General features: G+C 39.0%; 1 protein-coding gene across 1 annotated transcript in view; it reads left to right on the forward strand.

The window, feature by feature from the left end:
* The window catches only part of GALNT12 (polypeptide N-acetylgalactosaminyltransferase 12), a 46,023-nt gene that overhangs the window by 8,305 nt on the left and 23,695 nt on the right, over nucleotides 1-14,023 (forward strand). Inside the window, exons 2-5 of the mRNA XM_085052321.1 lie at nucleotides 4,799-4,968; nucleotides 5,684-5,873; nucleotides 9,191-9,376; nucleotides 11,579-11,696. Coding sequence (XP_084908447.1) covers nucleotides 4,799-4,968; nucleotides 5,684-5,873; nucleotides 9,191-9,376; nucleotides 11,579-11,696 — 664 coding nt within the window. The remainder of the gene's footprint in view (nucleotides 1-4,798; nucleotides 4,969-5,683; nucleotides 5,874-9,190; nucleotides 9,377-11,578; nucleotides 11,697-14,023) is intronic.

The following is a 14,023-nucleotide window of genomic DNA, read 5'->3' on the forward strand; positions in this document are numbered from 1 at the left end:
CTAAAAGAGCAGTTTAAGTCACTGTTCAAATTAGGAAGAAGAAAGGAGGCTGTGTGGTTGATGCCTTAAATGCTGATAAAAATTTGAGACACAGACACACAGTATAGGAAAAGGGTATTACCTTGGTTTAATAGGATTCCAGGTGCACCACAACAACTCAAGCTCCGACGATATCTCCCGTATACAATTTATGGACCCTGTAGATTAGCATACTTATCTAAAAGTCTCCAATGAGAAGTCTAACGAATGAAGTAATTGCCCCTTTATTAAAATTACCTCCCCCCAAAAAGGTTACAACTTAGTTTACAAAACACGTCTCAGTGATGGGGCTCTGTTCAAGGCTGGTGCCTCATGCTTTTGATATTGTGGGGATGTTTCATCTTCCTCAAAGAATTCTGAGCAGGGCAAGGGTACTAGGGCTATAAACATGTAGGGTTGAGATACAGGGAGTAAAAAGCACAGGAATGGGGAAGGGTAAAAGGATATATAAAAGGAGTGTAAAAGTATAAAGAAAAAAGGACAAAAACCCATCAGGCATCATGGTGAGTCAGCACAGCTGATGGTCTATGGCCCATCATAACAAACCCAGCCAACCTGGTTCCTAGCCCACCATGCAAAAGCTCACCTGAAGTACAACCCTGGCAGTGTTTTCTAGATGAGACTGTGATGGGGCATATATGTCACATACTGTAGCCACATAAATCATGCAGAATCAGCTCCAGCAGTGACACGTGCTGTTTTGAACTTCTTGAGAGAAGCTATGCAATCCTGAACTTGCCTCGGGTGTTCACACTGAAACTTCAAAACCAAAACTCATGTAGTATACCTTCAGAAAGCATTAAATAATTTATAAGCAATTTGTGTTCTTAACAAATCTTTGAAAATTCACACAACATTTCACATTTTTTTCTTAAAATACGAGTGCATATAGAAGATCAAATTTGGAGATTGAAAGTCTATTTTCCCTTTCTGTCTCATTGTCAGTGTTGTGGTGAAAGTCTTAAGTAAGAGCATGTCAGCAACCATTCCTAATTAACTCATGGCAGTGTGCCCAGTGTGCACACATTCATGCTCTTTCTCACTGTGTATAGATACACATCTCCAAGAGAAACAGCTCCTTACAATGAAATAAATTGAGCGATTACATTAATTGACACAAATGTTCTTGAAAACAACCCATTTAATTTTGTTTAGGCATTTTCTGAGTGATGTCTCCTTAGTTTCTAATAAATAACCTATTGTAAAACTTGCTAACAGAAGACTGTGTAGTGTAGTAGATTCCAAGGTTAATTTATTAAACTTGTCAGCTATGTACTCTCAGTTAAGACTGTGACTTAAAAATGCAGTGTAAAAAAAGGCAAAACCAAAAACCCACAGGAATTTGGCTGTATGATGATATACTTTCACATGTTTGGCTTCAGTCATAGAAAAGTTATAAAATAGATAAGAGAGAGGTGGGGACTCACTGAGGTCTCTTGTGCTGTGCTGGATCAATGGCTTAAGGAGGGTGAGGTGAGTTGCCTTATGGATCTGTGTTTATGGACCTGCAGAGTTCAGACAATCAGCTATAATGTGACACCTAGTTTTTAGGATGAATAATGTAGATACAGTTAATTGTGTCTTAACATGATCTTCTCTATTGGAAAAGATGGTGTTATGTGTTTGAGGGGGGCACTAGAGAGTGTCCTAGCCAGAAGCCAAAAGCAGGTTGCAGTATTGTATGCATAAATATACATCCCCAGTATCTGCAAAGACATATTTTGGGACTGCTGTCACCAGTTGCTGTCATTTTAATGACATACCAAAACTGATATGCATTTGTTTTTCTGAATAATCCAAAGGAGGAGTGAAATGATTCACTTGGAAAGTAGGAGCTGGGATATTTGGCTGGCACATGGAGAATAAAAGTACATCTTGAAGTTTGCGAAGGTCAATACAGAAGATGGGCTGCTAAGGTGCTTCTGTGGTAAACAAGAATTAAGAAATGGAAAAGATGAGTAATGACCACTAGGCTTTAAATCAGATGTCATACTTGTAGTGGGTTTCTTGATGCTTTTGTATCTTGTTGAAGTGGTAATGTTTAGTGTCCATATACATGCCACTTAATTGTTATTCAGCAACAGTTCCAAGCATTTCCATTTCAGGGATTCATTAGTATTTTAAGGTTTTCTCGCAGTATAATTTTTCCAGGGTTTAAATGCTTTGGGTTTGTAATCTTCCGAATGGGATTAATTTTTAAGGTTTAGCAAAACTCTTTCATCACAGAAAGATGAGGAAAAGTGTGCTTCACTTTAGCAACACTATTTCAGACTGCTAACTGTTGAGCTCTTGCAGCAGTTTAGCAAGAAATATATGTCTTGGAAGTTATTTCTGAAATAAACATGCAAATCTGCACAGAAGTTGAATAATGTTGGTTTTTTTCCTAATTTTTTTTTTCTGATAAGGGTGTCAGAGCACTGCTCTGGCCAGGGTGGCTGTGCTGGCCAGCAGCCTGCCCTGACACCATGGCAATTCATTTGTCTGCACTCCTGTGCTTCCTTCCACTACTGAGCTGGTAAATTAAACCCCTTTTTTAGTGTTGGCCTCTTTCTTGACTTTGGAAACCTAAGAAACATGTGCTGTGGTATGTCCTGTAGTAGGCTGACCTTTTCCTGCAGTGTGGGGTGTGCTTAAGGAAGGAGGCAGCAATGCACAGTGAATTACAAGCAGTGTGGGGATTGCCTTGCTCTGTGCCAAATTATGTTTCCCATCTCCAGCATGTAATTTTCAGGCAAATCCATTGAAGTCTTTAATCTATAATTAGACTTAGAAGCTTCTTTAGACCTTTTGGGTTTCCTTTTTTTACATAATGGAATACAGCATTATTATTAAATGAATCTTCCTGACATATTTTTCAAAGAATGCTTTCCTGGAGGGTTTTTTAATTTATTTATATTTTCCTTCAGTTTTCTAAAATGGGTATGAAAAGATCCTATTTTCATCGAGAAATAAACTCGAAATTACCTGGTACAAGTGACTGATAAATAGGGGGATTTTTCTCCTGGCAGCACTGAGCAGAAATGTTTTTCAGTAGGCTAAAGTAAATATGTATTTCTAAAATCGGATTCATACAGTAGGTTTTACTGCCTTAAAAAATTAATTAGAATGTCACTCCTTTTCATTTTTTATGTGTTAATATGTGAATGTTTGGCTAAATAAATCAATTCTGTCACTGGGTGTTGGTGTGAGACAGTTCTGTGCAAATGGCCCTGTTTGCCTCAGGACAAGTTACACCCTGGATGGACAGACATTTCTGTACTTCACTAGATAAATGTGTGTGTGATGTGTACCTACATATATATATATGTCTGTATGCAGGGGTGTTGTTGTGTGGCATTCCTCTAATGCTTGAGAAGTAGCCTTCTGGGTGCCTCCTTTGCCCAAATGTCATTTCTCCTTGTTGCTTCCTCATTTTCAGGTGTTTCTTACAGAAGTACTCTACAAACTTTTTGTTTTCCTTGTAATAATTTTAGTTTTAGGCATATTCAGTTTTGGACTTCCTTTTTTCTTTCTGTACAACAGATCTTAATAAATACTGCCTAATCTTTAAAGAAACCTATAAGTCTTCTTTAATTGCAGACACAGCAGCCTTAAATAGTTGGTAAAAATATTCTCAATGTGCTATTGGTAAGAAGTTTGCTTTTAATATAATTTTCTTAGTGTTTTGGGGAATTTTTGTGCCCCAAAACTGACCTAAGGGATTTTGCCATTGCATTTTCTACTGATCAGTTTTGATTTCCCTTTTCAGCTCCCCATGTCATGTTTTGGAGGACTGCCTGCTGTTCCATTTTGGTAGGAGGGATGTCCTGCCTGCTTTGGTGTCTGTTGTGACTTAACAGTCTACAGAAGTTGAGGTCTGTCCTCCTGCCCTTTGCAAGTCTTGGTGACTCCAGGCAATTAAGGCTGCTAATATGGAATGTTCTCAGCAAAGAGGAGAAATTGTAATAAATGCCATCATTATTTTAAAATTCTACTAGACCAGGGGATTCTTTTAAGAATTTATGCATTTGGCTCAGCTATAAGTTTCTTGGCATCCTTATGTTCATTTAGGGAAGTTCATATATGTATTTATAGGAAATACATTCTGGAGCTTAATCAAAAGGTTTGCAAACTTTCTGGCTCTCCATAGAGCCAAACCCATGCATTTCCATATCTGTTTTAGGTTTTTGTGGATTTCACTGTTAGTTTTTGCCAGTTGTGTGGTCTCTCCAAATTCTGCTTCAGTGTACATACATTTCAGTTTTGTTGCTGGTTGTTTGGTTTGGGCTTTTTCCTCTTTATATGTTGCTGTTTCTTCACAGTTATATTTTTTACTGTCTAACACTTGTTCTATTTTCCTAAGCATAAGTTATCAGTAGCTTATGTTACTGTTTTTACTTCACTTAGGTTTTATATTTCTTTTTTAAATTTTTTTTCCTTTAATATGAGGCACATTTTGGCCTTTACTTGTTCTATTTGAAATTGTGCAGACAGCTACTGCAGTTACACCAGCCCAGAATACCTCCTATAATTTTCCTTTTTGGACATTTTGGTAGTTTGCAGAATTTTAGTCATAATGCTTCTGTAGAAATGGAACCTCTGGAACAGCAATTTCCTAATGTGTTCTCATACACTTTTCCATACACATGTAGTTCTTTTAAGATCCTTTCTGTGTTCTCACTTACAGTTAGTAAATAGCACACAAATTGATTTGAGAATTGTTTTCTGAAAATTAATAAATGCTTTTGCACTAGTTCTGAATTTAATTCCCCCTTTACAGATGCAGAGAGAAGAAATATGATTATTACAGCCTGCCGAAAACCTCTGTTGTGATAGCTTTTTATAATGAGGCTTGGTCAACGCTTCTGCGAACTGTTCATAGTGTTCTTGAGACATCTCCGGATATCCTCTTGGAAGAAATTATCCTTGTAGATGATTACAGTGACAAAGGTAGGAAGAATAAGTCTAAATAATATTGGTTGTTGATGGGCTTTTTTGGTCAGCCAGTTCATAGGAGAAAAAGTTATGCTGCTCAGGTCACATATCAAAAAACTGTACAACATAGGCATCTCACTGGAAAATAACTTTTCTTGTAGTGTGCCAGTGAAAAATTTGACTTCTGGACCAAATTCAGTTTAGAATGGGGAAGCACATTTGCTGTGTTGTAACATAAATGCTTGCATGTATAAATAAACTACAATCTGCTCAGAGCACTTCAGGTTTCCTGAATCGAGTGTTTCGATTGCACTAACATTCCCCTGGTGTCCCATATAATGACAGTGACCTAGTTCTTTGGTCTTGTTGGAATAATGGGACATAAAGGCAATGCTGGCATTTTCCACCACACATTAATTGTTTTAAGAATAAAACCTTTATGCAAAAAGTTTTAAGTAACATTTGAGAAGCGCTTATCAATCTGAATGAGATACAGAGGCAAATGTGAAGAGTTCAATTTCTTAAAAGTAATTTGTGTCTGTCCAAGTTCAGTGCATTTTTCATGTCCTTTCTAAACTTGTAAAGCAAGCAGAATAGCACAATCTGGGTTCAAAATGCCAGAATCTTTAGAGCACTTCTATAAGTAATATGCTACTGAGGAGGGAGCTTCCTGTAGCATGACATAAATAGTTTCAGACTATATTATTCCCTCTTTTTTCGTTTGTTACAGAACATTTAAAAGAGACTTTGGAAAACTACGTGGCTGGCCTGCGCAAGGTGCGTCTGATCCGCGCCAATAAGCGAGAGGGGCTGGTGCGAGCCCGGCTGCTGGGAGCGTCTGTGGCAAAGGGAGACATCCTGACCTTCCTGGACTGCCACTGCGAATGCCACGAGGGCTGGCTGGAGCCACTGCTGGCAAGGTGAGGTTGTGCTCTGGGCTGGTTTTCTCTGCCATTGGAGAAGAAGGGGTGAGACAGCTTGGGCCACTTCTGCAGTGGAAAAATGACTCATAATTTACCAAGGTTGCTGCAGCCTGGTGCCTGAGGCACTGCGAGTGTTTGTCTCGTGGCTGTGGGGAAGCAAATGGAAGTGTGAAAGATCAGGACATGGTTGGTTTTTTGCTGCTGCTTTTTTTTTTTTTTTTTTTTTTTTTTTTTGAGGACCAAGCTGCTCTTTTTTTTTCAGACAACAGAAAGTTTTGGTTTTCAGGAAGATGAATCCATGCCCAGCTTTGAAACTACCTTGGTAAAGGAGGCTATTTCTGTCAGCCTGGGTGGTGGATGAGAGGAAGGTCATCCAAGATGAAAGATGTGTGCCCCTGCAAGGCAACATTTACATAAGCAGGTTGGAATACAAGTTAGTAAACTCCATGTCCTGAGCAAATGCACCTTTCCAGACTGGTTCTGATATAAAGTATTATGGTGTAGGATAGGGAGGAGTTAATGTTATGTCAACAGTGACTCTTACTTGGAACCCATCTGTCCTGGGACACTGTACTTTATGCCTGTGTGGTCTCTTGTCTGTACTGCAGATCCATCAGGCTGTTCAGAAAACTTCCATTAATTAAAGCAAGCAAACAAACAACAAAAAACCAAGGAACCTTCCCAAAGCTCTAACAAAAGCCCCCTGGAAACCAGAATACTATCCCTCTGTTACAGCTGAGAATATTTATTATATTGCTGAAGCCTCACCCAATGTGTAGTCAGCAGCCATGCACTTTTCCTGCTATGGGTTCAGCCACTGGTACCTCACCCCAGCACCTGCTGCCCCTACATTACAACGTGAGGCTCTATCACCTTTGCCCCTTTTGCTAACAGCTCATGTCTTTACCCCCTTGGATGCCACTAGCAAATACTGATAGATACAGTACTTGAATCAGACCTCCTAAATATTGTATGTAGCAAACCAGCTCTCTTAAAACATAATTAAAAGGAAAATAATCTTTCCTCAAGGCCAGTGGTTTGATTTAGATTCTGTTAAGATTCCCGCCAGGTATGGTAGACTACAGAAAAGGACCAGGGAAAACAGCCCTATACAAACTGGGGACAGAATTCCAAAAGCACATAGTGCTTTGATGTGTGCTAGTCTTCCTGTTTTCTAGTGGGACTTGTGCTCTTAAATTCCCCACATCCCTTTGAAATTGCATCCAGAATACTATTTCAGTTTTTTGTTTTCTTAAAGTTGTCATATTTACCTTGTTTCTAAACTTCACACCGAATGTATTCCAGGTAACTGTGGGTTAACTATGATTAACCCTGAAAAGGCTGAAGAAAAGGGATAAACATAAAAAGATGAGTGTGGGTTTAATGACTGTCCCCTGAAAACAAAAGTGTGACCTGGGAGACGATTCTGTGATTTCTTCACTTCTTTAGTCCACCGCTAGATGACAGTCTTGAGGAAGGATTGGGATTTTTGTACGGGTGCTAATCGCTACCTGTAAAAAGTTAGCCTTCTCTTGGAATTCCTGCCGTTCTTGCTGCAGATGCAGACGTACATCTCTAAGGGGGTTTCTCTGTGGTATATCTGACTCAACTGAATAGGAGCAATACAACAGTGTTAGCATTTTACAGTGCAAACATAGATGTATTTGTAAGCTACCTGTGCATTGTACAATCTAGTTAATTCTTACAGAAAACATGATGGCTTTTCATTTTCTTCATTCCTTTCATAATTGAAGTCATAAGCCAGCTACCTAATTTTTACTTCTTTTTCTACTTGTTACAGGAGGAGCAAAATATTTTTACATTTTATTGGAGTTTTTTCTTTTCCTCTGTGTGTGTATAATTTTCATTGCTTTGTACAATGAGGATTTGTACAAAGTTTTATTCAAGTGAGACAGGAGATAACAATATTTGTATGAGCCCTTTTGTGTGCTCCACCAAACAATATTTCAATGGGAGCTCATAAAGAAGTAAACAGCTGTTTCACATACTCCCTCGAGCAACAAGAGACCATTTCATACTTAAGGCAGTCCTTCTCAGCTACACAATACTTCTTTGGAATTGCTGTTGATCTCTGCTTCATTTAACTATCACAAGCTGCTCTAATTTTAGAGTAAGAGCCCTTGGTCAGTCTACAGGTTTTAAGATTAATAATAATCCCATGAGGAACTAGCTCCCTTTGAATGACAGATGCACTGCATCTCTTACTTGTTTGACAATATAATGCATTCAGTTTTCCTTCACCTTTGAAATATGTAAATAGAAGATGCAAGGCTAAAGTGTGTAACTGTCTCTTTAAGTCAAACAAGTTACTTCATTTTACTGAATTATCAGGGGATGTCAACACTAGAACAGGGAAGATTTAGAAGGAAGACCTTGGCTTGAGCTTGTGTGCTTGAAGTTGGTCCTAGTACTGAGGGAGGCTATTCTAGAAGGTGAGGAGAAGGCTAAGAATCCCACTGCCTTCTGCAAGGACAAATCCTTTTGGAAAGGAATTCTGAAAACCCTGCATGGTATTGAGAAATGGGAGGAAGGGATTTGTCTGCTTGTAGAAGTAGACCTGCAGGAAGTGTCATCAGTTCTGGTGTATTCTTAGTAAGATAAAGATCTTGACTATCCTTAGATCACCATTGGTGGTAGGAATTTCATTCTGCAGTACTGTCTTGTTTCTCCATTTCATCTCCATGTTGCCAGAGTTTCTGGAAGCCTCCTTCTGGTGTGTTTCATTGTTGGATGTCTAATTCCCATGTTGCATGTTTGTTTTTTTCTAAGGTCAGGGCTTTGTTTTGAGTTACTGATATAGTAGTCAGTATAACATTTGCAGATGATCACAGTTACAAGAATGGCCATGACTTTGAGGGCCAAGAGGCTGGCTAGTTTATTATTCATCATTGCAGAACTATACAATCATTCCACTCTCTTAAAAACAGCTACCTGCACAAAAGAAAGCAGACATGTTTTGTTGAGAAAGTGGTGCTGGTTATGGCTGCCAAGCCAGATGCTGAATGTGTTATCTCAAGCCATCTGGAATACCTTGCTTCCACCGTCCAGGAAGGCTGATGCTTGCCAGGTGCCTACAGTGCAGTCCATCCTGATACATCCTTCTGATGCATCCCCAGGAGGAAACTGGGGGTTATTCTTATAGGCATCATTTCCTTATATTGCAGCATTAATTGAAAAGGAGGCAAATTTCATGTTTGGTATTTGTAAGCATTCTTTGTTCTTGTCAATTCTAATTTCTTATTTTTAGAGAAGTTTCTAATGGAGGTCACCCTTTTGTTTTAAAAACATACCAGAATTGCTGAAGAAGAAACAGCTGTTGTTTGCCCTGTTATTGATGTTATTGACTGGAATACATTTGAGTACTTGGGAAATGCTGGTGAGCCACAGATTGGTGGATTTGATTGGAGGCTGGTCTTCACTTGGCATAGTACCCCTGAAAGAGAACAAAAGCGGAGGAAGTCCAAGACCGACGTGATCAGGTTAGATTTTATGCATCCTATGAAACTGTGAATGTGTTTTTGATTTCACATGAAAATGCCAGGTGCTGAAAGATATTTGGGAAATGAACATATTACTAAAAATTATATATTTTGTTTAGATCCCCATTTTTCCCAATATAGCTCCTACTTACCATACTCTTGGAGAAAATATTGCTTTAAAAGGCTGAAATTCCTGTGTCATCTTCCATATGGAAGACATTGCAAAGTAGTCTCTTGACTCCTTTAGGCAAACTCTTATAGATGCTTATCAGCACATGGAAAGAGTGTAACTGATTAACTAATACCAGAGGATGTCTTCTGTGCAAAGCAAAGAGCTCTCTGTTTTAAAAAATATATCTTGGGCAACGATGAAAAGGGAAAAAAATCATTGACCGGTAAGAAGGCAAAAGTAGTTTCAAAGATTTTTTTTTCTGTGCTGTAATGATAGCGGTAGTGCACCGTACTGTTTTTAGAGGTAAACAATTTTTCCAGTCCTTTATTGGAATGAAACAATACAGCTCTATCCACCATGGTTTCTGTGAGGGGCTAACTCTCAGAGCTCAGGCCAATGTCTTCATTATGGGTTTTAGTTTTGTTTTATTTTAAGACAAGTTGCCATCAATTGGTGTTATTTGTCACTTGATGATGTATTTTTAGGAGAGGTAAGATAATAGAACAAAAAAGGCATCTGGATAATGGGAACTGTAGACAAGATCCTGATAGCTGAGGATCTGCTATGTTCAACCCAGAAGTTGCTATATTCTAGCAGCTTATTGTGGTAAATTAAGCTGTCATACCATGCTTTTGTTAGCACTTTTATCATACAGACCACAAAAAAAATGGAATTATTAATTTTTCTCAGTCTTTTTGAGGTTGCTTATCATGATAACAATACCTGGTATTTCACAAATATTAATGAACTTGTCCTCAACTGAGTGAGCTATTTTTTAAATGGGAAAAGTGAGGTAGGAATTGAGTCTTTCTCAGCACCTATGAGTTCACATCCTCCTTAAAAAAATTCCAAATAGAGTAAATGTTTTTAAAACCTTTAGTTCAAATATGATGCTTTTTTTTCTTCATGATAAGAAGAATTGTCTTTGACATGCCAAGAAGAAAATGATGAGGGATAAAGTTTCATGGTAGCCTGAGGACTGTGAGCTCGACAAGTGTTTGGAGAAAGCAGCAGTGCTGGGAGTGGCATCACTAACAGCTGGTTTTGGAAAGACAAGATCTGGAGGGAGACAGAAGAACTTAAATGGTTATGGAGTTTATTTTTCCTTCTGTCTTGTCTCATCTCATTCCATTCTTTGAAACAGCATGTGACAGTGTGAGACAGTGTTGCTTCGAAAAGATAGCTGGTAAAATTGGTTTTGACAGATTAAGAGTAATTGATCACTGCACCTTGCATTTGTTAATATTTACCTCAACAGCAATTTAGTAAAATACACAAAATGTCAGCTGAACTTAGTTCTAATCAGCATTATATACTTGGGACTCTAAAGAGAGTAATTTTCTAATACTGTAAACAATTAGGAACGGTATTGAACAAATACAAGTTTATGTATATGTGCACACTCTACCCTACTGCAAGTACATTCCTTAAAGTGTGCTGTCACACTGGGCCTTGTGATCTTCAATGAGGACCCAGTCATGGCTCCTGATTTTTTTTTTTTCTTTTTTCCCAAACTTAGTAAAAAATTTAAGAACGTACAGATGGGTAGATTTTCTTAGAAAGAAAACAGATCTCTTTAGGGGATATATTTACTTAATAATTGATGTCTGAGAGTTTGGTTTTTTTTAATTTATATTAGTGGGATCAAGAATGTTGTTTTTACTTACTAAAGTAAAAGTGTTCAATTATTACTTAAATAAAATAGATAAGTATACAGCACTTAGAATTTCAGAGCCGACTAATACAGTTCTGCCACATAGAAGCTAATGTTCTGGTATGTGAAGAGGCTCTTCATGTACACACAAAGACACTGCAACTGAAAAAATTTATTTTAACACAATATTTTTACATTCTGGTGCTTGTTTCAGGTACAGTTTTTAATTACAAAGTTAAATTCAAATGGCCTCATGATGATTGATAAATTTCTGAGTTTACTTTGTATTTAGGAAAGACTGAGAAAATAAAAAAAATTATATATAGTTAACATTTTTTCTTTTTATTCAATTCAGAGTTACTATTCTCTTTTATAGGTCTCCAACCATGGCAGGTGGATTATTTTCTGTGAGCAAGAAGTATTTTGATTATCTTGGTTCCTATGACACAGGAATGGAAGTCTGGGGAGGAGAAAACCTTGAATTCTCATTTAGGGTAGGTGGCTTAATTGAAAGTTTCTTTTCCTCAGAATACAACAAGTTCCTATTTCTTTCTTCATGACCTTTTACTTAATGACATAGCTGTACTGTAAGCAAGTGTTAAGAAGGGAGTATTTTGGAAGGTGTTTCTTCTGAATCTTATTCTTACACTTCAGGATAGCTGTATTTTCCTTCCAAATAGCCATTTTAAAGCAATTTTTAAAAACATGCCTTTGTTTTGAGCTCTAGTATAGAATGTAAAAAGGGATGTGATACTAGTGGGTAAAGTTTACATCCCACAGCTTGAAGGAGGTCATTGGGAAGAAGATTTGTAGTGCTTTGATATGACTCAGAGTTCTTGCTGTGGTTGATGGAGTGAGCATTTCCCAGTGGGGCAGGAGAAGGCAGCCCCTGTATTAATTTTAAGGCTTTATTCTGTTTCACCTGAGAAGTTTGTGTAAAGGTTATAAAAGGTGTGAGGGAAGATCTCCAGTAACTGTAGATTTGTGCCCCATAGGAATCTGGACCAAGTGCTCAGGTGTGAGGCAGATAGATAGCTGTCATGAAAAGGATTTACAGCAGGGAAAGAGAGGAGACACAGGACAGTCCAGACTGATTAGCAAAGCAATGTTGTCCTCCTCAGCTCAGCTGTCACCAGTGCTGTGGCTGATTCTCACTGAGCACTGCCTGCCTGTGGTTTGCCCCATATCTCACTTAGCTCATTGAAGCCATTCGGATGTAAGAGAGATGCTGTAGTGCTGCTTTTGGCTTTCAGGGAATTCACAACTTATTATCCAGGATTTTTCTTGTTTGGTCTGCCCATCCTCTGTTATATTTGATGGTCATGTTTGCATTTCTGTGAGTCATTGAATTGTGGTACAGGAGGGTTTTTGGTTTTTTTACCAGGGGACAACTGATTTCAGGGATAAATAGCATTTTAGTGTTACAAAACCACTTTCTTGAGAACAGAGGCATCAGGAGACTGTCTCTCTTGATGTCTGTGTATTAACCAGAGAAGCATGGAGTTTTCCTGCCTGCTGTTCCTGTCTCCTACTACCTGCAGTGCAGAAATTGTAGAAAAGAAGGTATAAAAATAAGGAACAAAAAATTATTAGGAATGATAACAAGCACAGGCCTAGAGTTGGTATGGTTTCTCTTGGGAGGGAGATTTCTTAGCTGAAAACACTGTTTGATCTGAGTTCATGACCACCTCCTTTTTCACTTAGGGAAAAGTTTCTGGCACTTAAGCCCAAACATAGCCTACTTAGTAGTCTTGTTCTAGTTCAGCAGGCCTCAACCTTAAGCACAAAGCATTTGACCCACCTCCATCAGCCCTGTGACCCTCTGCAGCAGGAGTCTCCCGGCTGTCTCCAGTTTGGGTGCATCCAGAACTGCAACTCCTTGTAGAACACCTCAAATACACCACACTTGGCATGCAGTTCTTGGCTTTGTGATCTTCGTGTCTTGCTTTTGGGGTGACCAAGGCTTGCAGACAACCTGACCCCTTCCCTCTGACACAGAGTGCCCCAGCACCAGCTGCTACTTTAGACCCGACCTTTCATTGCCATTGACCTCTGTGAGGCTCTGGCAGCCTGTCTCATTTTTTGTGTTACTGCTCCCCCATGAACCAGGACTCCCTGGGGTGCAGCAGCAGATATGAGCAGAGCCTTTACTCCTTCAGCCTCCAGGACTGTGGTCTCCTCATAGGGCAGAGGAAGCATCAGAAGACAGAGGCCCAGCACACAGGAGAAGCACAAAGGGATCAGCAGAGTCCTCAGGAGACAGCACAAAAGCAAACTGCTGTGCCCTGCAGGGGCTAAGCCAACACAGGTGGATCAAGCAACTCCTGGGAGACAAATGATTTAACAGGACAGACTGTGCAATGGCCAATGAATATGCCTGGTCATGCCAATTTTCCTAGTGCAGATTGCCAGGAGCATCTGGGCATTTGTAGGCAACATGCTTTGCTCTGTTTGATTTGGAGCCCTTGTGCTTGTGCTCTGTGTGGTGAGGATTTTTGTGGAAGAGAGCTGAGTGCTATGATGTTGTTTGGTTGTGTTCTTTTGGCTGCCCACAGTGTTCCAAGAGGTCAGAAGGGATAAATAATTGTTAATGTTGTTGTCCTTGTGTTTTCTAGACTTGTCAGACCTGAAAATTAGGAGCAGAACTACTCAAAACCACTGTAAATTAATTTATTGTTGTTCTTGTCTCTGAAAACACCACTCTCTCCCAATGACATGAAAAGACTTGTCCTCAAGCCTCCTCTTTCTTGCACTTCGATTATTCTGAACTGAAGAAATTCTCTGTGGTTTTGAGAGGTGCAACAAGGACAAAGCTTTCGCT

This window comes from Lichenostomus cassidix, chromosome 2, assembly GCF_008360975.1.
Source record: "Lichenostomus cassidix isolate B80296 chromosome 2, HeHo_3.0, whole genome shotgun sequence".
NCBI lineage: Eukaryota > Metazoa > Chordata > Aves > Passeriformes > Meliphagidae > Lichenostomus > Lichenostomus cassidix.